This window comes from Bactrocera dorsalis, chromosome 5 (assembly GCF_023373825.1).
Source record: "Bactrocera dorsalis isolate Fly_Bdor chromosome 5, ASM2337382v1, whole genome shotgun sequence".
Classification (NCBI taxonomy): domain Eukaryota; kingdom Metazoa; phylum Arthropoda; class Insecta; order Diptera; family Tephritidae; genus Bactrocera; species Bactrocera dorsalis.
The window spans coordinates 32,833,714-32,859,609 of NC_064307.1; the positions used below are offsets into that span (position 1 = coordinate 32,833,714).

The 25,896-nt window shown below is 42.2% G+C and overlaps 2 protein-coding genes across 3 annotated transcripts in view; one reads left to right on the forward strand and one right to left on the reverse strand.

The window, feature by feature from the left end:
• Nucleotides 1-25,896, forward strand: part of LOC105227159 (calcium uniporter protein, mitochondrial) — a 172,465-nt gene that overhangs the window by 65,539 nt on the left and 81,030 nt on the right. For both annotated transcript variants that reach the window (XM_049458149.1, XM_049458150.1), the window contains exon 2: nt 2,073-2,145. In XM_049458149.1, coding sequence (XP_049314106.1) covers nt 2,073-2,145 — 73 coding nt within the window. The remainder of the gene's footprint in view (nt 1-2,072; nt 2,146-25,896) is intronic.
• Nucleotides 4,199-25,140, reverse strand: LOC115066228 (protein javelin). The gene is made up of 4 exons (XM_049458146.1): nt 24,674-25,140; nt 8,341-13,747; nt 6,177-6,531; nt 4,199-6,096 (listed from the first exon to the last, which is right to left on the reverse strand). The coding sequence occupies exons 1-4, from the start codon at nt 25,123-25,125 to the stop codon at nt 4,694-4,696; spliced, it is 7,617 nt and encodes a 2,538-aa protein (XP_049314103.1). The 5' UTR covers nt 25,126-25,140; the 3' UTR covers nt 4,199-4,693.

Here is a 25,896-nt window from a genome sequence, read left to right on the forward strand (position 1 = left end):
GTTGTGGTCTTGTTACAATAACCTTTGACATTGCTCGAGTATACACGAGAACATATTTTCATTTTCATTATTTTTATTTTATCTTGACATTACTACATATTATTCACAAGAAAGATGCTCCTTAAGTTTTATTACCTAAAACAACATTACCAATAAATAAAGGATTAAGATAACTCTCATATTAACAGACATATGCGGTATAAAGTCAGCCGGAAGTTGGAGATCTTAGGTATTAGATATGTCAACGCTACTCGAATATCATTCACATCTCACACATTCACCAATATTTTCGGTAAAAATTCAGCCTTAGGACTGGGGTCCATATGTACGATACCTGAGGGCATGAACAGTTTTGGTCCGATTTTGACAATTTTTAGACTTGAGATGGCACATTTAAATCCAATATTTGTAAAAATTTATATCCCGATATATTCATTGATGCTTGATATACTATACAAGGTGCGTTCCAAAGTAAACAGAACTTTTTGAATCTATATGTCGAATGGTGCGTTAGAATCTGCTATCCTTATCGATTGTCCAGTGAGAATTGACTGATGCCATTTCATCGATTGGAAGTGAAGTTATTGCGTTTTAAGTGTCAGTATGTTTGTGTAACCGGTGCGAAAATGAGCTTCGAAAAAAGAGCCGACATTAAATTTGTTTTAAAATTGGTAAAACTTTTATCGAAACGTTTCAATTGATAAAACAAGTTTATGGCAATGATTGTCTATCCCGTAGCAGAGTGCACGAGAGGTTTCAACGTTTTCAAAGTGGTCGTGAGAACATAAATGACTATCAACATGTGGGCCAATCAAAATCCGTGATCACCGGAAATTCCATCGAAACTGTGCGTGAATTCATCAAAAATCAGCCGAAATCATCATTAAAATTCATGGAAATAGAATTGAACATCTCCAAAACATCGATTTATCGCATTTTGACCGAACATTTGGGATTACGAAAGCTGTGTGCTCGGTTCCAACATTCGATTCGACGCTTGTGACCGATTATTTGACCAAAAATCACATTTTAACTATTAACCACTCCCCTTATTCATCTGATATGGCACCATGTGACTTTTTCCTTTTGGGAAAAATGCATTTGCCTATGAAAGGAAAGCGTTATGCAGACGTAGAGGCCATTCAAAAGGCTTGCACCAGCATACTGGCGGCCACACTGGCCAACGAGCTAAAACACTCGTTCAACATGCTTTTGAACTGTGCACAAAACCCGTTTTGAAGCACAGGAGATTATTTCGAATAAAAAAATGATTTTACCGAAGAAACCATTTTTTCTGTTTTTTTTAAGTCCTGTTTACTTTGAAACGCACCTTGTGGTAACTTCAAATTTATTGGGGAATCAGACGATCCATCCATTGAGTCCAATTTTCGATGACTCGTACGCGCATTTCGACGTTAACGGGCGAACGACATGAATGATCTTGCGCTCCAAGACCTGAATCGAAGCGGGATTGTCCGCTTAGACTTTAGACTTTACATATACCCACAGGAAAAACTCTAATGGTGTGATATCACCATGATCTTGGTGGCCAATCGACCGGCTTAAACGGTGAAACTATCTGCTCGCCGAAGTGTTCTTGTGTTTCGCAGTCCAGTTGAAACCAAATGTCGCTGAGATCACGAGAACTAATTTTATTCTTACAAATTCGTAGAGCATATAATTTTCGAAGGCACGCGAACATAGGTCTTGCTTAATTCTGCAATTTTGCCTTTGGTGGTTGGTCTTTTATATTTTTCTTAACAAATGCGGGAATATACAAGTTTTGGCAACATCCTCTTTGTTGCACACTCCTTGAAGCCATCTATTCATTTGCTCGTATTCATTTTGGAAATTTGAATTTCAGATTACATTATCACAATTTTTACACAGTTATCTTGAATAGCTGCTGCTTTGGCTATGCCAACACAATTTATATGCGGCAATTTGCATGAATAAAAAAATTCCTGTCAAAAATTTACATATTTTAAAAGTATACAATAAAAACAAACTGTCTTTCTATCATGTTGACAACATTGTCCTATATATCCTGTCTTCTCTCGTCTCTTTTTCAGAATTCATGGAGCACCAGGAGATATTGTAAACAGAGCAACGACACGTCAAAGGACGAGCAACAACAACGCACAGGTAAGCGATAATGTAGCTGTGGGTGTGTACAGTGCATGTGTGCGCATCCAGTTAAGTTTAGATATACACACGTTCCCGTTTACGGATTTACGGTGAGTACATAACAACTCAAAACAGCTGCCAGCACCAATGATCTGTCGACTGGTTTCTGCACATTGCGGCATGTGCCAACACTTGCAGCACATTGCGGCAGCAGCTTATTGTGCCTATACAGACACTCAGCCACTCAATGTCACTCGCTGTTAATTAAATTCGGTCGTACTCCTTGGAATAACAATGGCTGTTGTTGACATATACTCTAGCAAATGTCTGTATATAGTTTCATATGTTGTTGTATGTGGTATATTGGCCTTATCATGTCATTATCTAAAGTGCATGGCTGCGTATGCGCGTAGAGGATTAATTTGTGGCAAGCGACCGAACGAGATATGTTTGAGTTATGGCTCTATAACTAATGGTATTTTCGCGAATTGGATATGCTCTCGTCAAGGAACCAAGGAACTAGTTCGCGTACATACATACCAACAGACGGACCGACGAACATGACTGCATCGAGTCTGCTCGTCTTGATGATCATGTATATAAATATTTTACCATCCCATCTCACTTATCAATCCACTTTTAAGTATCAACTGCACTTTCATAAAATACATACGTAGAGATCCCAGCCGGACCTAAGAAGCCTAAGCATTGGCGGCAGAGATGATTAATGAAGTCAAATATCTGGGTCTCACTCTGGATTCTACTCTTCGCTGGACGAGCGATGTCGATCTAGTCAACTGACACCACTCCAATTACGAATCAATCACTCAATGCTTCAAATTACAGCAGACGGGTATAGCAGAGGGAAGAAAATCGCGCCCCTTAAGTAATGAGATGGTACTGGCTCTTCTCCCGAGGGATGGCGTTACCAAAAGGGTAAACTTCACAAGTAGTTTAATGTTACCATCGGCAGTAAGGCCAGGGAGCAACTACATACTTGACCGACTAATAAAGTATAGTCCTATTATGTACACATACGGCTCGATAACTTCGGAAGACATTGTTCAATCATCGTACTATTATGTGGTACACAGACGGAGCGACAACATCAGACAACATTAGTCAGGCATCTCAGCACCGCGTAGCAAATTCTCTATATCCACGGGAAGTTGTCCGAATATTTTCCAAGCAGAAATTATTGCTATAAGTCGGTAAGATAATCTCCAACACAACTATCGCAATCCTTATGGGCTATACTCAGCGATAGTTAAAGCATTCTCAGTTTATGATTTGTTTTCCTATTTGCCCAGGAGTGTATAGAATGACTGAACAGCAACGAAACGAAGAGGAAGACTTTCGCAACGAAATATACCTCCTCTGGTTGTCCGGTTACAAACAGGTAACCGGAAAAGAACTGGTGAAAAGATTTCCTATTCTACCACTGCTTCCTAGAAGTAGGAGCGAACCTGAATTGCGATTGGTCTCAATACAAAAAAAAAAGAAAAAAAAGTACTGGCAACAACTCACAGGCATGCACCAGATAAAGTTACTAATATATGATTACAATCTCACAAGGTTGAAAATTATAAACAACCTCTCAATTCCCGGCTACTTGAGGCATTTTACACTGGTTTAAGAAACACCTGTTGAACATGATTATAGCCTCTTGTGGCTACTACCGAGCACTTGATTCGAGATTACACAGTAACAAGGAAAGTGACCTAAGCACTGGCCGGGCATGACGCCTGCTTTACTTATAAAGAGCCAGCAGGTGGCAGCCAGCTTCTCCTGAATTCACTTTGTGATTTCTAAATCACATCACATCACGGCGTAAAAGTCACTTAAGCACTAGCCAGGCATGGCACCTGCTTTACTTATATAGAATCAATTGGCACCTAGCTTCCCTTGAAGTCACCTTATGCAGAGAGTAAAATAGTATTCCAAACAATTTTAAAAATACCCTCGATACACTGTATTATAAAGACAACATACCAATTTTTCAAAGACATCGCCTCGCTCTGCACACCTTCTGAATTGAATCAATTAAAATTTTGTATAAAAATCTGTCCGATAAAGTAGCTGTATATATTTGCTTTAATTTTATTAATATATTTGTAGCTTTAATTACACAATGTAGTACATAATTTTATCTTAATTGCGAAGTGTGCATAAAACTTTGGAATGACTACTTTTGGCATTTGTCATGGCAATCGCCAAGGGACATTTACTGCTGTGCAAGTCACTAATTTCTTGTTTTTGGTATTTGCTTTTAATAAATAAAGAAATATATATGTATAGATGTATGAATCGAAGTGCAACAAGCAACACGTTCAGATAGCACAATATTTATATGAAATACTCGTAATTTACAGATAAATTCCCAACACCGTTATCGTTGTCGTTTTACATTACCGATACAATCCATGCTATTAGACGGAGAAGTCAATTACGCTCAGATAGCGCTGCGCATTACGGCAAATGTAAATTAATTTAAAGCACTTAACCACTAAAGGGATAACATAAATATACTTATTATAGGATGAATAGGAGAGACGCACGCACAACCTCACAACTTATCCTCGAGGCTGTCGTAGTCGTAGCATTCGCTGCCAAGTTTCGATTTACGACCATCGTCTTCTTCATCCTCGTCTTCGTCGTAGCGCATGGCCGCATCGTTGGCGCCATTTAATGATATCGTCGTAGACAAATCGCTATAGACAGGCTGTTGCTCCGCCTGCTGCTCTTGTTGTTGCGGTGGCTGTGATTGTCCCTCGCGTTTCGCCTCCTCGCGGCGTTTTTCATTTTCAATTAACTTTTCGAAATCCTTTGTCGGATCGTAAACTTCGAATTCCTCAAATTCGATATCATCGTATTTACGCTTCTCAAAGAGACTCTTGTCATTAGCTACATAATGGCGTACCACACTTTTGTCTAATAGCGCCGTTGTGTTTGTTGTTATAACAGTTGTTACACTGCTGCCGCGGCTGCTGGCCACACTTGCACGTCCGTGCGGCTCCGGTGTTTGTTGGTCTACGCGGTGTATTTCCACAGGTACCACAATCTGTGCCGGTCGTTGGTTGGAACGTGGGGCAAGTATGGGCGTTGTTGTTGCCTGCAAAGCTCTTAGGGGTTCCACTTGAGTGCTCAAGGTGTGCAGTGTTTCATTTGACGGACTGTCATTTCCATTCCACGCTTGCTGTTGCTTGGATTCGACACTTCTTAAATTAATTTTCTCTTGGAATTCGCCGTATTCCTCCCGTATACCGTTAAACGTGTCATCGTTATGACTTTTCAATGGCGTATTGGATTCTAAGAACCGTTTCGACGCTGCCGGGTTCGTTGATGAGACAGTTTGTTTAGCAAACTGTGATGGCTCACTTTGCGTGGCTTTTCGATTGGCGTTTGTGGCGGTCTCCCCAGCTGTTAGCGTTTGTTGTTGCTGCTGTTTTTGTGCCATTGTGTAAGCCAAATCGACATTCTTATTACGCCATACTCTCAGTGTGCCATCGCCACCATCAAGGCCATCGCCCGCAGTAGGCGCCTGGGGCTTACGCTGGTCAACGTGACTCAAACGTATGTCCATTGCGGAGCTTTGATAAGTTTTTTCCTTATCCTCGTGTGTGTATTTGATGTCGTCACGTCTAACATTCGGCGTCGGCGCTTCCAAAGTATAAGTAGTCATAGGCACATTTATGTGATTATTTACTGTTACTTGCTTCACATCACCCACAACGCCAGTGGTTGTTTGAGCACAATCTAACAATCTTTTGGCTGGCGTCTGGTTGTTAATCGTCAGTGGCTCTTCGCCACGCCCTGCATCTCGTCTTGTCTTTCCACTTTCAAACCTATGCACCATCTTTTTGACGACCTCTGTCTCGTCCGCACCCGTTTCGACGATTTCAACGCCTGTGCCGGCCAATTCTAGGCGACTGCTGCAGCTGTTCGATTTGACAAGTTTGAATTTGATACCTGAAAATGAGAAATGTCAAAACAATTTCAGTACCAGGAAGTGCACACATGCTAAATATGGTTCAATGCTTGCCACTCACCAAAGTGCGCCAATGAATTGTCTCTGTTACCGTCATCAGCTGCCGGTAGCGCCTCCTTTGTAACGCCATTGTTCTTGTCATGGCTTTCATTACTTTGCTGTGGAAACTTTTGTGTTGTCGCCTGCTGGTCGGCAAGGTCCTTTGGTGGCTCGCAAGCGTTACTACTCTCAATTTGTCGCACACGTCGCCTCGTCAGTGTCATTGTATTGGTGTTCGCTGTATTTGCTTGTGTATTGTTATTGTAGCTGTTGTTGTTATTGCCAGTTTGCATTGGATCCGGTGAAGTACTTTGTAATACACGTCCGCCATAATAGGTGATTGTGGAGCCGCATTCCCTTATCTTCTCGAGCACATCCTGAAAATGCAAAATGTAATGTGTGTGAAACTCATTTGTGAATTTGTTTGGTGCAGGTGAAAGGACAGTACTTAAATTGTACTTTGGTTGCAAAGTTGGAATTGGTAAAGTTGTGTTCCCTTCGAGATAAATGTTGTACGAATGTTTAAGTTATTCAATGCAACACTAAATTGCGGTCTTTAATACCGCAACTAATCATATTTGTGTTAAAAGAAAGAAAATAGAGATCTTGTGCATACCACTAACGGAAAACACCCAAACATGTGATTTCGGTCGACCGAGGACAGACGATATCCACATAATTAATTCCTAAACTTCCGTAGCTTTGATTGCCAAGCATAGAATAATGAATCTTACTGAAGCTTTCACACTTTGACTCTTGGAACTATTGAGTCGAGGAAACCGAAAAGCAAAAGGAATTTCTTTTGAAATGATTTCAACTCATAATTTGAGCGTTTTTTGTGAAAAAACTTTCGTCCGAGTTGAGTAAACTTGTTGAAGTTGTAGATGGGTAGAGGCCTTTGAAGGAGAAGGCACACAGCTTAGGAAAAATTTGGGTATACTATCAAGAGCTCTCTAACGACTTAAGTTCAAAACTTCGCGAGGACTTGGCCAACGCCGGGCCACAATCGCTTTATACGCTGTCGCAGGATCTTTTTGTCTCAAGATTGATCGCTAGAGCCTTTTTCCCTCAGTAACGCTAGTACATCTCTAGTTGCGGGGGTTCTAACTACCTATTGTCCTATCGGCGTCCATGCTGTAAGGTTGAGAATCCAACCGCTGGCCAACTACAGAAGCTAGATGCAAGAAGATGAGATGTTTTCGATTAAACCCAAGGCCACATAGACTTGCTCAAGTGGATACAAATGGTACAAGATGTTTTTTATGTACCCGAAAACACAACACGGCAAATCTGATTTGCTAAGTATTCCACTGGTTGTCAGACAAATGTCTTAACCTTATTTATGGGATAGGTATTTTCAGGGTCAGTGCACTTAAATTGGAATATGCCGTTTATCGACGGACGATATGGAATAGGTTTCACGAAACCCGACAGCTTTTCGAGGTAGTGTTTATGTTCCGGGCAGCGGAAACTAAGTAACCGAAACGGGATAGGATTTTTAACCGACTGAGGACAGTCGACTCGGCAGCCTTGCTCAAAAATATTAGGGGAAGTTTTTCTGCCACTACAACAGCAACAGCAAGCAGTTGAGAGGTCTGTCTTCTAAATAAAATATTGCAAATAATAAATTGAGTAAAGACGAAGTTCAAGATCACCACGAAGGTAACAGTAGAAAACCATGAGAATTCTTAAAACAGAAGCACTGCAAAAGAAAAATAACAACAATACTACTATAAATGAATTGTCTGTGAATAAAATAAGGATTATACTTTATAAAGAAAATGCTTAAAATTGCCTCTCTACGGGATTAAATATTAAATCCGCGAATTTTTCGCATTCTCTTTTGGACACTTCGTCACCAACGTTTGCGAAGCCTATTAATTTTTGCTTTCTTGCTGATGAGGCGCAAAAGTCTTATTAAGAGGGAAAAGACAAAAAGATATGCGGCACGTAATGTTGCAGCTACACCGCATAAAATAAGCTTAATTGAGTTAAATAAACGCGTCATAAATCCAATGGCAGTGTCTTATGCGGCCGCTGCTTGCTTTTACGAGCGCCTTGCGAAAAACACTCGCTTTCTGCTGACTAAGAAGGAATTATGGCAAAGGTATGTAGGAATGTACATATGTCTTCAACATTAAATTGTGGCAGCCACCGCATTGCCACTTACGAAACACAATACTTACATTGCTTACATAATGCGATTCGTAGACCTCATCGTCAAGGTCTTCGTCATCGGCATCCTCATCGTCAGTGGCCGTCTCCGTGGTAAGTCGGCTGTTTTTATCATCTCTTGTGAAATTTCGTTGTTGTTGCTGACTTGCGTGTTGCTCATAAATATCGCTGATACGGTAAGTGACGTCCTCATTGCCACGTACGGTGCAACTGCGTGGTCGTGGACGTGGCCGTAACTGCAAAAGTCCATTACAATCATGCACGCCACTACTAACGTTGGCATCACTAGGCTCCGTTGCGGTATGTCGCATATTCCTGTTATTGTGTCGTTGCACCACCGCTTGCACGTGTACGCCCTTTAGCACCTCCTCATTGACGGCCTCTGGCTTCTCGACGCACGTGGCATCCATTTCGTTGCATTCACACGGTGACGACAAATCACCGCTGGAGATACCGCTCGATAAGCTAGCCGTGTCCCATTTGCGTGCGGTCGGACTGCCGTTCTTGTTGGCAAGCTGAGTTTGCGGTTGCTGCTTCGACAGCGGCTGCTGTTGTTGCGACTGATGGCTTTGATGCTGCGGCGGCATGTGTCCGTAGGATGTGTCTATAGTCAGATAACGATATTTGCGCGTACGCCTCGCACGCGGACTCGGCAGTTGGGTAGCCGCGCTACGTTCCACAAAGGTATCCTCTTCGGGTGGCGGCCTATGCAGCAACTGCATGCCACCACGCGGTGTGGGCAACACATTCTCCTCAAAGAAGCGGCGCACATTACGTACAACGTCCGGATTTGGTAACTCCTCCTCGTATAGTTCACGATTGACACGCACCGGCTGATAGAAGAAGTGACGCTTAATACCACCACCACCGGCACCAGCTCGTTCACCAGCCTCGCCAATATCTTTACTTACTTTCTCTTTGGGCTTCGTTATACGTACATTGCTTAGTCCACCATTAGGTAAGGGCTCTTTCGGTTTCTGCTCCAATTTACTGTCATCGCCATTGTCCAGTGCTTGATTTGTGGCCGCCGCATTGCCACTGCATTCATTGGACTTTCGCGCTGGTTTCTTTGTATTCGCCATGTTCGCTGCCGCCGCCGCTATGGCGAGTGGGCGTTCGATTTTCGTGCGTACTGGTTCCACAATCACGACATTATTGTTCGCCAAAAGCTCTTGGAAACTGTACTCCTGCAAATACTGTATCAGCCCATCGAATTGTGCCTCCTTCTTGCTACGTGGCACCATATTGCTGCGCAATAGTTGTTGCGATTTCAGTACTTTATAGCGTATGTGATCGAACTGTGGTTCACCGTTGGCATCGTTAGCCAAAGCGGCCGCATCTTCCGAATCAGGCGGCACTGTACTAACTATGGTGGCCTTCTTGTCACCCTCCAGTTCCACGATCTCGATAGAAGGCATAAAACTGCAGAATTCATCTTGATTGGCGCTAGGCTTAAGCGGCTTAGCTAGTTGATGATGAGAGTAAGTGCCTTGACTCTGTGTTTGTATTGGTGCGTGTGCTTGTGGACCCAAAATGAAATGTCGTGGTTCGGGTTGCGGTTTTTGTGGCTGCTGTGACTGCTGTGCCGCCGCTTCCAACTTCATTTTCGTTTGCTCATTAACATTTTCTTGTTTGTTTGCATATTTCGGCGTCTGGTAGTCTGCAAGCTCACTAGTCCGTTCCTTAGCTTCGTCTTCGCGTACGCCACCTACTTGTTTGTCTAAGATCATGCATTCCGTCGCCTGCTCATCGCCTTCTTTTGCCAATTTCGCCCAGTAATTGCGCACTGCGTCGACCTTTTTAAGATATTCACTCTCTACTTTGCCGTCTTCCTCCGTTCGTTTGGCCTTAGTGAAATTATTGTTGCTGTTATTATTGTTTCGTACATTTTTGACGTTGCCAAGTATGTCAGCGCGCCGTTTATTGTCGACAACGTGCAAAATTTGTGGTCGTGACATCTTACTGCCTGCGGCCGTTACAGCGCCCTCAGTACTGCGTCGACGGAAGGAATCGTTCGCTGTGAGCACCTTGATGGGACGTGCTTTGTAGATCTGTGTGCTCAGCACACGATGCTCCTTAGATTTTATTGATAATTCGCAGTAATTGTTGCTGTCGTGGCGGCGGTGAATGCTGCCACTGCCGTTGCCGCTATCACTACTGTTGACGTTGCCGTTGCTCGGCGCGTTTGTTGTGTCGCTAGCGTTTTGACTACGCCAAGCGCTCGCTTGAATATTGTTGCTATTATTGCTTTTGACTTTATTATGTTGCTGTTGACAGCAATGATGGTGCTGTGCTATGTGGTGTTGCTGACGTTTCGGCTTCGAAGGCACACGCTTCAGCGATGCTACACGCGTGTGCGTGCTCACGATTGTCGTTTTATCTTTTGTAGATTTTTCCTTTTTCTCCTGTCTTTTTGTCGTTACATCCGTTGCCAGGTTAAGCTTTTGGTATGCTGGCTTATTTGAGGGCGAGAATTCAGCCTGATCTGCGCTATTTAAGCTGTCGTCGTTTTCTATTGCGTCTTCCTCGATTATATTGTCTTGCGCATCCGTCACAATTATGCGGAATTGACTTGTCACCGCGCTTACGTGATAATCATCAGCTTGTTGCGTGTATAATTCTCTATGTTGCGTCTCTATGCGTTGTACTGGCGTGCTGTACTTCGTGCGTTTGACGTCCCCCTCACATAAAGTGTGTTTGCAAGCTTTCTCTTTGATTTCTTTTGCGCGCCTCTCAATTAGTTTGCTGAAGTTTTCAACCTCAACATCGGGCGCGTCCTTTGGTTGCTCCTGATACTCACTCGCACTGGTATCCAGTGAACTGTTGACTGTTATATTGCTATCAGTATCATCTGCTACATTAGTATCAACGCTGGTATTTTCCTCAACCCCTACGCTTTGTGGCACTTCAAGCGCTTGTGCTCCCGCCGCGTCTTCGCCCACTGCTTGTTCGCTGTCAATTTCTTCCGCTAAACTGTCGGGATATGTCGTCGTGGTATGTATATCTATCACAACTTCCGCTTTAGTCGCTTCGTTATCATGCACTTTGAGACGCTTCTCCTTCACCTCGCGTTTCTTCTCTTTCTCCACATGCACTTCGTGAAATTCTTGATATTCCTTCTGTCTTGCCTTCTGATGTGCACGACCGAATCTCTTGATTGAGTCGTAAATTTCTTCAGTAGTTACAACTTCCTCACGTTGTTGCTTTAATTTGCACTTGTTAGTCGCGTTTTCTAGTAGGTGTGTCGCCTTACCGGTGCTGGAGTTGTTGGCGCTTGTGCTGTTGCTGCTTGTTTGCCCAATCTCCGCACGTCTGCAACACTCGTGCAGTTCACCTTTGCGTACGTTGTAGGAAGATCTCAGCTTCGCATCGATAGACTCGGACACTTTTAGACTCTGCCCTATACTCACATCCGGCAGACTATGATATTGATTATCACTCGGCTGTGTGGCGTACGACGGTGTGGACGTAAGTGTGTCGACAACGCTTGTTGACTGATGCTTCTTCAGTGACGTAAGTGGGTAATCAATTGGTGGTAAAGCTGAGCTGGCGTTTGACTCTAAACCACAGCCACGTGGCTGGACTACCGCTTCGTTGTTGTTGACACCTAAGTTGACGGTTGTAGTAGCGTCGTTGTAGCGCTTCCACTTACGCTTCTCGACCACTGACAGGATTTTCGGTTTACTTGCTGCACTGGATGTAATGCCCACCGTGGGTTGTGTGGCTAAGCAAGCGCCGCCTGTGGCAGGTTTAACTATACCTGTAGTCGTTGCCGGTGCGCCGGTTGCGGCTGTCACTAAAGCTTTAGCAGTCGTTGTAGTTGTCGTTATTGACGTTGACGTAGCTTCACTAGGATTTGTAACACCGCACGGTACGGACGTATGACCCACTTTCAATATCTGTGTATACAATGTCGTTGAGTCGCGCGTTGCACACTGCTGCTCCTCGTCTAATATGTGCGCCGTTAGCGGTATCTTTTCAATTTTCGTATTTACTGTTTTCACTATACTAACTAATTGCTTTTCCTTCGCCGTTTGCGTGGCAATTTCCGCCGTATCCGTCTCTGTCAATATGGTCGCCGTGCAGCCAACACCAACTGCGGGCTGCTCCGTATCAAATTCCCTGCGCTCACTGGCACTAAACGGTTGCTTGTTGTGCGGTTCGTAGATTATATCTTCGATGGAGAAGTGCAGCAATGTCGCCGTTTCGCCAGTGTCCTCTGCGAGTTGTGCCGTTACTTGTGTTGTGCGCTCGTATGTCCCGCGGTGATTTTCGTCAATCAATGTACTTTCAGAACTCTCCTCGGACGACAGATAAACCGAGTCGTATGCAATGAGTTTCTCGAGATTTTCGCTTAAGGCGCGCGTACGTTTTAACACGCCATTAATGGGTTCGTGCTCGTTTGATTTTGCAACGCTTTCCGCTACGACCGCTAGGCAATCAGTTGCGTCAGCTGACTGTTCGTTGCAATTAAAACTGCTATCCTCGTGTTCGTCCTCTTCGTCTTCAGTGGTCTCCAAGCGTGTGCGTGTCGTTGTCGTGAGACTTATGAGCTCATAACTGTCCTCATCCGCTTCGAGTGCTGCGGTTTTCTTATAAATCTTTTCAATCTTCTTCAAATCGTACTCCTGCTCGGACAGTGACGGACTATCCGTCTGATCGTCCGAGTTGCTGGTTGTTGTCTCAGGAAATGCGCTACTCTGACTATTCTCCTGATAGGAATCGGTTGCGTTTTGTAGCTTCTGCTGTGCGGCACTCAATACGCGCTGCTGCCGTCGCGACTGGTATATGCGTGGTTTCTCGCTCGCCAAAAAGCTGACCGCCTCTTCGAGCGCTTCAAAGTCCAGCTGCTGCTGCTGTAGTTCGTGACTCTGATGTAGCGAGTTTTTAAAATAATCGGAGTTCAAACTCTCCAAATCGCTTTTCTCATTATGCCAAGGGTGTAATTGTTCAACAAGTCCCAATGTCAGCGCATCCAAGCGCTTCAGATTATCATAATAGTCGTCCGCCTCACGTGACTGCGGTTGCGCCGCCTGCTGTACAGCTGTTGTTGGGCTTTGTGGGTGTGCGCCCGGCTGTTGTTGTTGCTGCTGCTGTGTGCTTTGGTATTGAAGGTTGTCGTGATTGTTGTTGCCGCCACCGCCGCCGCCGCTGCCACTACCACTGCCACTGCCGCTCGCGTGATGATGGTGATGATGACGGTGTAGGTGTGTATGAGCGCGCTGCTGCTGTTGCAACTCCCCCGCGTCTCTGCTGCCGGCGTTGATGCTATTGTTGCGCTGCACCTTCTGTTCGACGGCGCTTAGTGCCTCATAGTCGAGCTCCTCACATACGTTCGTATTGCTGCTGCCGCTGCCGCCGCTACCGTGATGATGGTGGTGATGATGATGCTTGCTGGCGCCGCCGCCGCAGATTAATCTGTGGGGAAAACGTCACAATTAGTGATGACAGTAATTGCTCTTGTGATTGTTATTATTTCGCATTTCTTTGAGCGCATTGTGCAAGTCATTATGGCAAGTGTGTTAGTGTGTGTGTGTATGTGTGTTAGTGCTTCTAGTTTAGCGCAAACTGCAATGAAAATGAATAGGGGCGCTTAGACAATAGACAAGTAAGTGTGTTGGCAAAAATATCGTAAAGTAACAGACAATTAAACGCTGCCGTAAACACTGCTTGTGAAACGACGCTTTTGAGATTTGCGTGTGGACCGCTTTTACTCGTACATCTCCGTGTTTTTAACTATAATATTTTTTTGAAATCATTCAACGCTTGACTAAATCGCACATTAAGACAGCAGTGGGGGAGTGGGCATTGGCGCTGCGCATTGTTCGTTCGTGCCCGTTTGGGGTATGAATGCACGCAACGAAGGTGAAACTATGTTACGTTTCAGTCGTTTTTAAGAACTTGCGATTTATAGGTTTTCTTATTATTTCTCATTATTGTGTTGCTATAAAATACATAATTGCACTCTATTAAGGCTTTCAATAGAACAATTTATAATACAACGTTTAGAGGCGTAACTAAAGCTAAAATGATTGATGCTGCAGTTTTTCTAGTAATTACAGCAAAAAAAAACAAGAAAAAGCATTATCCAGTCATTCCACAGCAATAGCACACTCAATCCCCTTCTTAATCTGAATGCAACAGCACACTGTAAGACAATCAGGTCAAGGGGGGATGCATCTAACAAAACCTGCAAAGCATCCGTTGAGACGGTGAGACGTACGGGCAAACAGGCAACCATCATACAACGGTGAGAAGAGTTTTTGGCACCCTAAGACTATCGTGGCTACTTCCCACCACACAGCGGCTCCATAAGTGGCACAGGCCACAAACAAGCCACTATATATGGTGCGAACAACTCGACATCCGAGACCCCAAAATACGTCGTACTTTGCCTACGGTTGCTTGTAGTCGCTCCTTCACATTCACCAAGTGTGGAGTGAAAAAGTTAGCCCTTAAGCAACATTGTCAGTTCTTTTTCCATTGATATGTTCAACCCCACACCTAAGCTCCAAATGTTTACAATTTCTAAAAATTGCCCTCCCTCCCGCTCTATCTCAGACCGCGAGCGACCTTCAACCAAAAGAAGAAGACTCACAAAACTTACAGAGTAGCTCAAGCTGCCCAAGTAGAGAGTCCATCATGTGATTCCAGATATATGAACCACAGATGAAGCCCTGTAGGTAGACACGAACCACTCCGATCTCCACATTGTATTTATGCCGATTAGAAAGGCCTTTCTGTCCGAAAAGTAACTCCGCCAAAGAGTAATTTCCGGACAGCCAAGCTCCTCTAGTCGTTGCACCACTCTATCACAGCTTCTGAAGCCGTTCCACCATAATTCATTTCCGACTCGCGTAGAAAGTAACCCTCCGAGACGCACTTATTATAAATGGCCTACAGGTATTCCGGAATGAGCTTCCACAAGCTTTTGCATATCTCTCTCTGTTCAAACTATCAAAACCTGGTGACCGGTTAGACTTAAGAAGGCCAAAGGCGTACCCCAACTTCCCATCATCTAATGAAGGGTCAGGTGCCTCTTATGCTTGAGTTACCTGCACTTCCGAACTGGGAAAGAACGCACCCAACTGAAACCCCGCACATTCTCTTCACGACGATAACAGAGTGTCACCGGCGCGAAGAGAGATGATATCCTCCCTTTTACGACCCCGACAGGTCGTAGACCTGACCCCTGCGCTCGTTTGTATTCTTCCTAAGGAAACTCTTGGGTTTTGCCCCACGATAATGCACCGATCTGAATCTGGAAAATCATTCCGATCTGAGGAGTGTCAAGATCTTGATGACAATTACATCAGAATTACGTATATACTTGTATATCAAAATCATTTTTGGTATTATTTATATATCCTACTTTGCTTTAATAATACATCAACTTCAATAAGATAATTTTGATAGTTCTTTAAACCGAAAATTCTTTAGATTGAAAGTTCGTAGTATTGGACAACCACTGTATATTACTTTCATAACACCGTTCAGCATTTGGTTCATAACTCATCCTAATTTTTGATTTTGGTGAATGCTATTTCACTTTAATATTCCTTGTCTTCCTGGGCTTCCAAAAAGCCTTTGCAATAAAAATATTTTTTTTTTCATTATTGTCTACTTTCTCTTGTTGAAAACCACTAAACACTTAAAAGCGAAAACCGTGAAATTAGTAAAAATTTTACCATACACAATCCGAGCTTGAGAAAATTTAGTTGCATCCACTACCAAAACAAAACTGAAAGCCCCGTGCACTTGTCAGTTTTATAGTATGAACTATGAACTATATACATGCTTTCCGATATTCGGTTTCCTGCGGTGAGTTAAAGAATTGCCCATAAAATACATAAATTTTGAACAGAAGTGCCTGGGGCCTACATTGATACATTTCCACATGTATGTATATAGAAATATATGTATGTATATGCGCCACAACACTGCGCACATTTTTTTTTACACATAAATACTTGTGCGTGTATGCTTTGTGTAAGCTCATTTTTCTGCACAGACGCCACCGTTCTGACCACATGCCTTGTTCGATGCCAATGAAATGACCTAGAAAATGCCTCAAGCAAACATAATTCGGACGCCTGATGTCAACCGTAATACGCAAAATAAAAAGGATTGCTCGATAAAATACTGCATCCGGTGTAATTTCACTTTGTTGTTGTATGAAAAATATGGTACTGAGCATTGCTGCGGTTGCAATGACATTCAAGTGCCAACATTTATTTGTTGTATATACTATATACTTATGCATGTATATATTTTAATATATGTGTTTAAACAGCAGTTGGAACAATGCAAATTCATAAATACGTGAATGTATGGTAATCATAAACTATTATTGCCTGTGGCAGATTTAAATTTTATGACATTTTTATTTATTTTTCATGAGAGGTAATTATTGTCGAACCAAAGGTAATGCCTATGTATGACTGTTTCAGACAATAATATCGGTTAGGTTAATGTGGTAGGCCAATAAGCCACACATGGACCTGTTTCGAACCTTTGCGATACCAGATGGAGTTCAGTTACTAAGTCCATGAGGAGTGGTCATCCTTTAGGATACCTACGCTAGACGCGAATTTCAACAAGCTCTGTGTCCTCACTATCCATGTCTCATACAGTGTGTCATGTCGTGGGACCCTAGATGCTTGCAGCGTAGTTCTGCCAGTGTGGGACAAGTGCACAAGATATGCTCCATTTTTTCCCTGGTGCTTTGCTCTAGACTCTTTACTCAATTAGTTTAGTTTGGATTATTTTGAACTGACTACGTTAATTTGGGGTGTACCGAAGCTTTAATGCCGATCTCAAACGCAAAGGTGATATCTTGTCATATGAAAAAGTTATCCATACAGTCACTTGTTTCTGATCGTTCAGTTTGTATGGTAGCTATGTATATGCTGCAGTGATCCGATATCGGCGGTTCCGACAAATGAGTAGCTTCATGAGGGGGAAAAGCACGTTAGATCGATATCTAAAAACTGAGAGACTAAGCAGACAGGCAGACAGACTGATAAGGCGAAATGGACTCAGCTCGTCAAGCTGATTATTTATATGTTGGGTCGTTCACTAAGTGATTTCGTTTGAGTACTACAGCTGATCTTATTGGATTGGATCGCAACCCACTTCACACTTAACCATTTTCAATAAACATATAAAAGTCTTTGCAAGCATGGAGTTAATCTCAAAATTCATGAAAATGTGTATTGTTCGCTTCGCTTCATCCGTGAAAGGGCTCATTAGTCCTCTTCTTCAGCAACTCCTCCCCATCTCCATATCCTTCGTGGGTATATGAACAAAAACCCACCAAGGGTAGCCTCTACCACGCAGTGATCTAAGCCTTTAGGAATGCAGTTGAAGGAGGTGAGAATTTCAAAGTATCCTTGCTCAGACTCCTTCATATGCCCCGCTTGCCTGAACTATAAGCTTAGTCTAGTCTTTTCGATAACGTCTCTAAGTTTTGGTTTTGAAACTAGGACCTGTTGAATGGCAAAATCAGATATTGCTTTTGAAATCGCAATAATCTTCTTTCGTTAAAGAGGAAGGTGCGGCGTTTGATGATTCATTGGAGTAATTATACTTCCTTCGGATCCCAATGTTTCAATAGAATGATATACAGATCTAATCGAAAGCTTTGCTTATTTACTCCTTATACTAATTTTATTTACTGAGATTCTGTTTATTTTAAATCTCCAGATAGAAATGACAGATGATGCTTCTTCTATCTTTTAAATGTTTTTAGTTCTTGTGTTTCTAGAACCATAAAAGTTTCGAAGCATGCTGACTAGGAAGCAGTTTTTAGCTGGATATGAGTGCTAGTCCGTTCCTATTGTAGATTCGGCTGACTTGGGAATTTTTCACATCAGCGCCCTAAAAGCGATATTAATTTGTTACTCTTAGGTAATCACTTCGGATCTCTTGAATAAATATGTCAGTAAAGATATGTTATCTAATAAGTATCCAATAGTCCCTAGCTTTAGTTGTTGCTTCACGAAGCAGGTCCGATGCTGACTTCCTGTTAACATTGTCCGTGAAAAAAGTTATAAATGATTGTCAAATAGATCAAAATTTTGTGTATCAAAACTGAAGCTTTAACTAATGAAACGCTTTCTGAAATTTTCTAAAAAATGTTTCTTTAAAACGAAAAATTAGATACACATACATATGTTTCAAACCGTTCTTTGATTTTCAAGTATTTAAGGAATCATGTCGATTTTAGTACAAAGATTATTTAAAACTTGTATAAGTTCTATAAAATTGGCATTCATTTGCATATCTGTGTTTGCAAAAGTCACTCAGTTCTCCATTACTTTAGACTTCACTTTAAAATAACAAAACTTTCTAGCGCTCGAGGCGACGATTGAGTTCATAAACTAAATCAAACTAGAGCAAAAAGATATGTGTAAACAAGCTGGTTTCACCGACAACACCTAGACACCAGCCACAATTGCTGACAGTGGTATGCATATACCATAGACGAGTAACCAGTTGAAGGTCTCAATACTATAATTGTACTAAAATTTGTGTGCTCTCTTCAATTAGCACATAGTTTTGCTAGTGGCGTATTTTACTTAACATAACTGACTTTCACAACATGACTTTGCCATTTTTTAGTCATGAGTAAGAGGGTGTTTGATCCGGATCATAATCAGTATGTTCTTAAATTAGGTTAGGTTAAGTGAATAGACTGATTTCTCGCGAAGCCATAAAACATCCCACTTGGGCTGTTAGAGACGACTGTCCATTGTGATGCTTACATCTTCTAGGGATGTATCAGTCACAAATTTATTGAGCCGGCTCATATCTATACCATCCAATTCGCTGGGATTTTAGGCTACCGAGTTACTTCAACCTTAGTCTTATAAAAGTGGAAAACATAATATCTGGATATCTCTTTTTCTTCCCTACAACTTTGAAAAATTGCGTCCTCCCAAATCTTTATCCTTACCGCTTGAGTGCCAATGGGACAGTGACCAGTTTTCGTTAAGGTTAAGTAATCTTCGTTTGAGAAAAAAAATTGTCAAAAGGCGGCAACTGATATTTCATCCAAATTAACGACTCCCTTGAAACTCGACCTAAATAAATAACCATAATATGGGTAGTTCAGATTAGTGAGAGAAAAACTTCATTTAGATACTTAAATTACACCAATAATAAATTATCGATTAACAGTTTATCGAATGGTCCGAGATTATATCGTCATAAGCGATTTGAGTTTAAAAACAATATACATACAAACAGTGGTTAAATATATAAACTACAAAATAATATATTTGAAGAAAAAAATATTTCCATACAAGCACTTTAACTGACAGTTTGTATGGCAGCTACATTGAATAATAGTGTGATATAAGCCGCAGCAGCTTCTTGGGGAAAAAAGATGCTTGGAAAATTTTGCATTGTTACCTCATAAGCTAATTTCCTGACTATTGCAGTGTCTTCCAAGCTGAGGTTTGCAGCCATTAGCTAACAGCAGATCTACTACTCCGGTTGCAGCCTCCTTCAGAGAAGTGTCCATTAACTTAGATAGCAGAGCGGCGATAGTACCCTTGAACTCATTAACAGAGCGTTCAGAGTTGGTTGAGGAGTGCCTAACCTCGCTATCAATAGCATCGAGTGGCTTTGTGATAAGACTGGTATGCATAACAGGTCATAGCGAAATCGCAGGAAATTGCAAGCTTATGAGCTAGCGAGAAAAGTTACCCTAGAACCGCTATCGGTAGAATAGGAGCGGGTCGGTGCTCCCGCATTCTCTTGTGCTTTACTACAAGATAGCTGAACTTCGCGGAAGCTTAGCCAGCGCTGGGCCACCATCGACATAGGCTGTCGAAAAACCCTTTTGGTCCAAGACCGATCGCAAGAGATCTAGTGATCTCTATGACCTCAATAAGGCTAGTTTTTCCCTAGTTGTGGGGCCATTGCTTTATTGGCCTCCATGCAATAATTTGGAAAACGCCATCTGCAGAAGCTGTTTGGAAGAAGATGAGGTGGAAACAACTCAACACTTCCTTCTTGACTGTCCCGCGTTTGGGAGGTCTTTAGACATCCCACCTAACTGGCGGGAGTGGACATTAAGCGACTGTGCATTCCACGCGCGATCTCTGATCCCATCTAACCTAACCTAACTTCATAAACTGAGTTACTAGTCCGATTTATACATACAGCCAGGCAAATATCGACTCTTCTTACCACGCTGGTATATGAACTATATAAGATCTTTGCTGTTTCCTTTTGTTGGGAACTTAATATTCCCTGTTCTCTGTATAATTAAAAAAATATTCTTTTGGATTTTTGAAAACTGTAACATAAACTGTCACTAAAACCGCAACTAAATCTCGCTCTGACAACATTTCTAATTTGTTTATATTTAGAGGTTTAACACATGGTTCATCATTTTATGTTGGCTAGTGACAGTTTATTGCTTTTGTTTACCAAAGCTAGTTTAAAGCTTATGCCGAATGAAGCTCAATTGCCACCCCATCTCTCCCCTGTACATTCACACACACGCACAGAACCAGATCGTTGACTCAACACCAGCGAATTGCCCTTCAATTAACTTTCAAACGCAGAAAACTTTAAGCATTGAATCAAAAACTTCACTACAGTTTTATGACAAAAACAGCAACAAATTCGTTCGAAACTTAGTTGCTTTTAAGTATCCGCAACGAAACTTGAACGTCTCGTACAGAACAAATTGTTAGCCTTTTCATTATGTTGCATTATACATAAATCTCATCTTCGGAAGCTCGTTGAGCACTGCCGACTTTTGCAGGTTTATGAACAATACAAAAATAAAAACAAAAACAAAAATAGAACAACAAACCAAATATTTGGGCCACGGAATTGCGCTAGCTTGGATAAGTACGAGCGCGTTATTACTATACAATACACAGAAGTTTGCGGGTGTGTAGAGTGGGTGGGTAACGCGGTGCTCAGCTTCAAGCCCGAGTCTAACCAAAAGTGCACACAGCGCGCAGCAGCCATAAGCGAGCATGAAAAATCAATAACAGAGTGGATTTTTTAGCTATATTCACTGCGCGTGTGTGTGTAGGTGTATGCAAATTTTCACACTACTACATATGCAAACTTTGCCAACGTTGGCAGAAAGCGGCTCAAGCTTAGCAATTTTCCACTAGATTGGCGCTAAATCTACTGCAGCCAACCACACACCGCATAATTTATGCCAAAGTTTCGCATTTTCACATGAATGTAACGGCAAATTTTATGCACAGCAAGCGTGGCTCCTGCAAAATAATACAGTAAAACCTCACAGGATCCAGGGGATTGAGCAGTGCTAGACGCAAAGCGGTGCAAAATCATCGACACACCGCCACAACACACGTGACACAAGCGCACACAGCTGTCCGTACACATACCAGCGCAGTTGTTGTAAACTTTTCACGCAAATGAACGATTTCCGCCGCACTGCAATCTGCGCCTTTTAATAAAACTTGCTTTGCACTAAACCACCATTATTCGAATAAAAAACAACGCGTTGTTACTACTTACAACTTTATTTGAAATAAACGTAAACGTTGTACAGCACAGCAACCCTGGGATGCGCAACGTACGGCTCACACGCGTGACTACAAATTACTAAACGCTATCGAGCCCGCTCGCAAGCTTTGTGCGGTCAGTTGTCGTTTGCCGTCAAGCCTACCAGCTGATCGGCTACCTGTAGTCACTTGCTCATTAAAAATCTACATAAAAATGCTTGTGGTTCTCGCGCAGTCCAGCGCTTTACGAACGTAGCGTCAGCCGCTATGAAATTGAAAAGTTAGACGCTTGTAAAGCGCTAAGCGCCGCACGCGAGGTTTCGGCTTTTGTGATCAACGACAGCACATACATAAATACTCGTAGAGATAGATATCTCTCCATGCGCCGCATCCACTTCGCTGTCGCCAACTGCGTCACTGAGTGGCGTCTTATGCGCGGTCCACTTACGGACTTACGTCGCAAATTATTTGCACGGAAATACACAGCCGTGCAAACAAACGCTAATAGAGATAGTTATATTGTTAGCTAAGTGCCCATTTACTTACAATAATCGGCGAAGAAAATAAAAAGTTGTTAGAAACTAGTAAACAAATGAAGCTAAATAATATAAAATGAACTTAAAATTCGGTATAAGATGAGAATAGCAACAAAAATTAATAAAATACTCTTCATTCGGCACAAATCTGCTTCCTCAAGTTTTAAAATACAATACAGTAAGTTGGGGTCCAAACCTATCACCAGTTGCTAGAAATTCATCGAGATCGAAGTGACTTCGTTTTTATATACACTTATTTAGTTTAAGCAACCTTTGAGGTTTAGAGTCTCCGATTGGCATTTTTTCAAACATTTAACATAAAAAGTAATCATTAGAGTCTGATGGCATTCGTCTTCTTTATTATCGTAGACATCGCTTACGAGGAAGATGGAGCCAAGTGTAGAAGTTCACACAAGTAAGGAAAGTTCTCTGAGCGTCATTCACTTGGGAGTGGTCAGAAACGATTCTTTTGCATATGGCTCAAGCAGCTCACGACTTCCGGTCTTAGACCAAGTATCCTCTGGATAGCCAAAAAATATCCGTTTGGAGACGAGGTAAAGTGAGAAGATGAACCATCCCTTCCCAGGATTGTGCGCTGGGTTTGGAACCAGCCACGTAAAAATAACCCCAATGAAAAGGAAAAAATAACTAGGATGAGAGATCCTCCCTTTTGTTGACGACTACCGCAAACGATTAATATTTGAGGATCTGCACCTGAAACGTCCGATCCCATAATTGGGAACAGGCCGCTGCCCAGCTGGTTGATTTCCTCATTACAGTCTCATGGCATCGGTAGTCTTATATTGTTGAGCGGTGGGGTCTGTCATCAAAAGTTGTGTTTTGGCTTTACGAAACCGTAGTTAAGCCAATACTGTTCTATGGTGAATTTGTCTGATGAACGGCGCTCGGTAAAGCCACACGCATCCGTGAATATAACCGGCAGACGCTTTGCTGCGGAGGCTACTATCAAACTCCTAGAGACTGGCCTAATAAAGGGCCATAAAATGTGCCATTCAATCATCCTCTCCCACTTTGACTGCATCCCTGATAACTTAGATCACTGCGCCACAGAACCTACTTCTAGCGGTATCTACTCTGCGCACATACCTCTGCGAGACATGTGGATGGGGCGAAATCGCTGATAAAGAGGCATAGTGAGCTTTTTCACGGTGTACATGACCTCACTAGCTGTAGCATCAACTTACTTCCATATTAAACTTGTATGATTGCCTGGTCACAGCGGATATGCCGAAAGGGACCCATACCCTATTTTCCTGTCATCAAGCCAGCACAAGTAGGGTTGCAAAAGTCTTCTGCCTCAGAGTGGGTCGTAAAAGATCCATTAAACTTCTAGCACTTAACAAAGCTCAAATTGCCGCAATGATAGTAATGATGCTGCTTATTTAAACCACCGCAAACTTTTTTCTTTCCACGCGATATGTTTTTTCTTGAATATTCTCTCTACCACGTGACCTCTGTCGTTTTTGGGCTATTCTCTTGCATAACTTCGCTTAGTACCCTTCTACACTAATCATTTAATTGTGAATAACAAAACGTTGCCAAATTTCGTCCAAGCGACGACCGAACATATCCACTTTATCGGGATAACAATGCATCACAACAACCAAAGCGATTGGGGCCGACGGACTATCGGCCGAGCTATTCACATACGGCGGCGAAGAACTGATAAGAAGCATGCATCAGCTTCTTTGTAAGATATGCTATATCTAATTTGGTATCTTCGCAAAACTAATAAGTCAGAAGCTTCGTCTGGATCAGGAAAGACGATTCGGTGTACGAGATATACGACGACATTGGCAGAATTCAGCAAATTAAGAGACGGCGACTCTGCTGGCTAGGACGGCCTCAATTCCGTTGGAAAGACCAGTTGGGGAAGGACCTGGCTTTCCTTGGAATCAACAATTATCGCCAAACAGAGAAAAGGAAGAACGACTGACGCACTTTTGCAAACTCAGCTATAAAGAAGAAAAAAATCTCTCTGATACGAGTATACATACATCTCGGCCTAGTTTTTGACCTTTCGCAATTTTATTGCAGTAAGAAGAAACATGCCGTACACGATTTGATGACGACACCTAACACTACTTGCATCATTAAATAAATCTGACTACTTAAGAAATTTCTTCACATCTCTCAACTCCCCTTTCCATGAAATATGTAGTTGGGTATAAGGAAAGTAATTATAACAAGAAAATATTTATATAGATCGTATTGTCAATTTGAGTGCACTTCAGTCCCGACTTCCCTTTTTCCCGCTCAAATAACACTTAATATTTACTTACCGCTCGCGTTCTCGTATGAAGCCCCGATTCACGATGCGCGCTCGCGGTATCAACTGCGATCGTCGGCTATTGTTGGCGGTTGTAATTTGCAAGTCGCTAAATGTCTCTTCACGAATTACGGCCAAGCTGCGCGATCGCCGCAAACTGCACGACTCGCTGCCGAAATCGAAACCTTGCAAAGTTGCTGCCGCCGGCGTCGCTGTCGGCGTTTTAACTAAATTGTTATTGCCAGCACCACCGCTGTTACCGCTACTATGATGGAGATGCGGTGGATGTAGTAGCTGACTGTTGTTAGCGTGTGCGGTGTGGTAATTACCCTCAGCTGAACGATAAAAATAAATAAAGGTAGAAAATGAGAGAGAAAAATTAGTTTGAACTGCAAATACAGTGCGAAGGTTTAAAAAAAATTTTATTTCCCCAATAAATATTAGAATTGATATACAAATGTACATATATATAGAAATCTTAGCTGCTATCGGCTTTCATCCAATTAATTTTCAAACATGAGCTTGAAATCTGAAGATGTAGTCTTAACTGAAGCGCTATTTGAACTGTAGGAATGTGCGACCACTTCATTTAAGGAATATCGCAAAAGTAAACTCGATCTACTATAGGTTTGCGTAGACTCCAACCTTCAGGAGTCGACTGAAATCTTAGGAAGAAACGAACAGCCTCTCAATTCCAGACTAGTCAAGCGGAATATTTTAGTCTGGTGTAGCCACTGACGGCTTTCATCCAATAAATCCTCAAATATGAGTTTCAAATCTGAAGATGTAATCTTAATTGGGGCGCTATTTGAACTATAGAAATGTGCGATCAATGCATTCAAGGGATCTCGCAAAAATAAACTCGGTCTACTATAGGTTTGCACAGACTCTTTACCGTAGACTTTGTTATTTAGGAAATCTGTGAGAGGAACGAATAGTTTCTCATTTCCAGACTTGTCAAGTGAAATATTTTAGTCTGATGTAGCCAGTAGTATTCCGGATCTTGTATGCTTACCACATAAATGCCTGACTTCCATCAAAGGTTTAAGAATTAATTCTGTCTGGGAAGTAACAGTGAAATAACAATAACACAGTTCGGGAATACGTCATTACTTCGAGATTTCTGCAATCTTGTGGTTATACCAGTAATTTTACAGTACTACAGTGGATCCATAACAACTTAACCTTGTGTTTACAATACTTTATACCATCTGATCGAATCAACGGAATCGAAGA

What these genes read in the sequence shown, in the direction of transcription:
- LOC115066228 (XM_049458146.1), bottom strand. Translation starts at nt 25,125, where the DNA reads ATGTACATTTGTATATCAATTCTAATATTTATTGGGGAAATAAAATTT. An exon ending in AATCGCATTATGTAAGCAAT is followed by an intron (nt 6,532 to 8,340) that starts GTAAGTATTGTG and finishes TTGCATTTTCAG; the next exon opens with GATGTGCTCGAGAAGATAAG. An exon ending in CAATTCATTGGCGCACTTTG is followed by an intron (nt 6,097 to 6,176) that starts GTGAGTGGCAAG and finishes TCTCATTTTCAG; the next exon opens with GTATCAAATTCAAACTTGTC.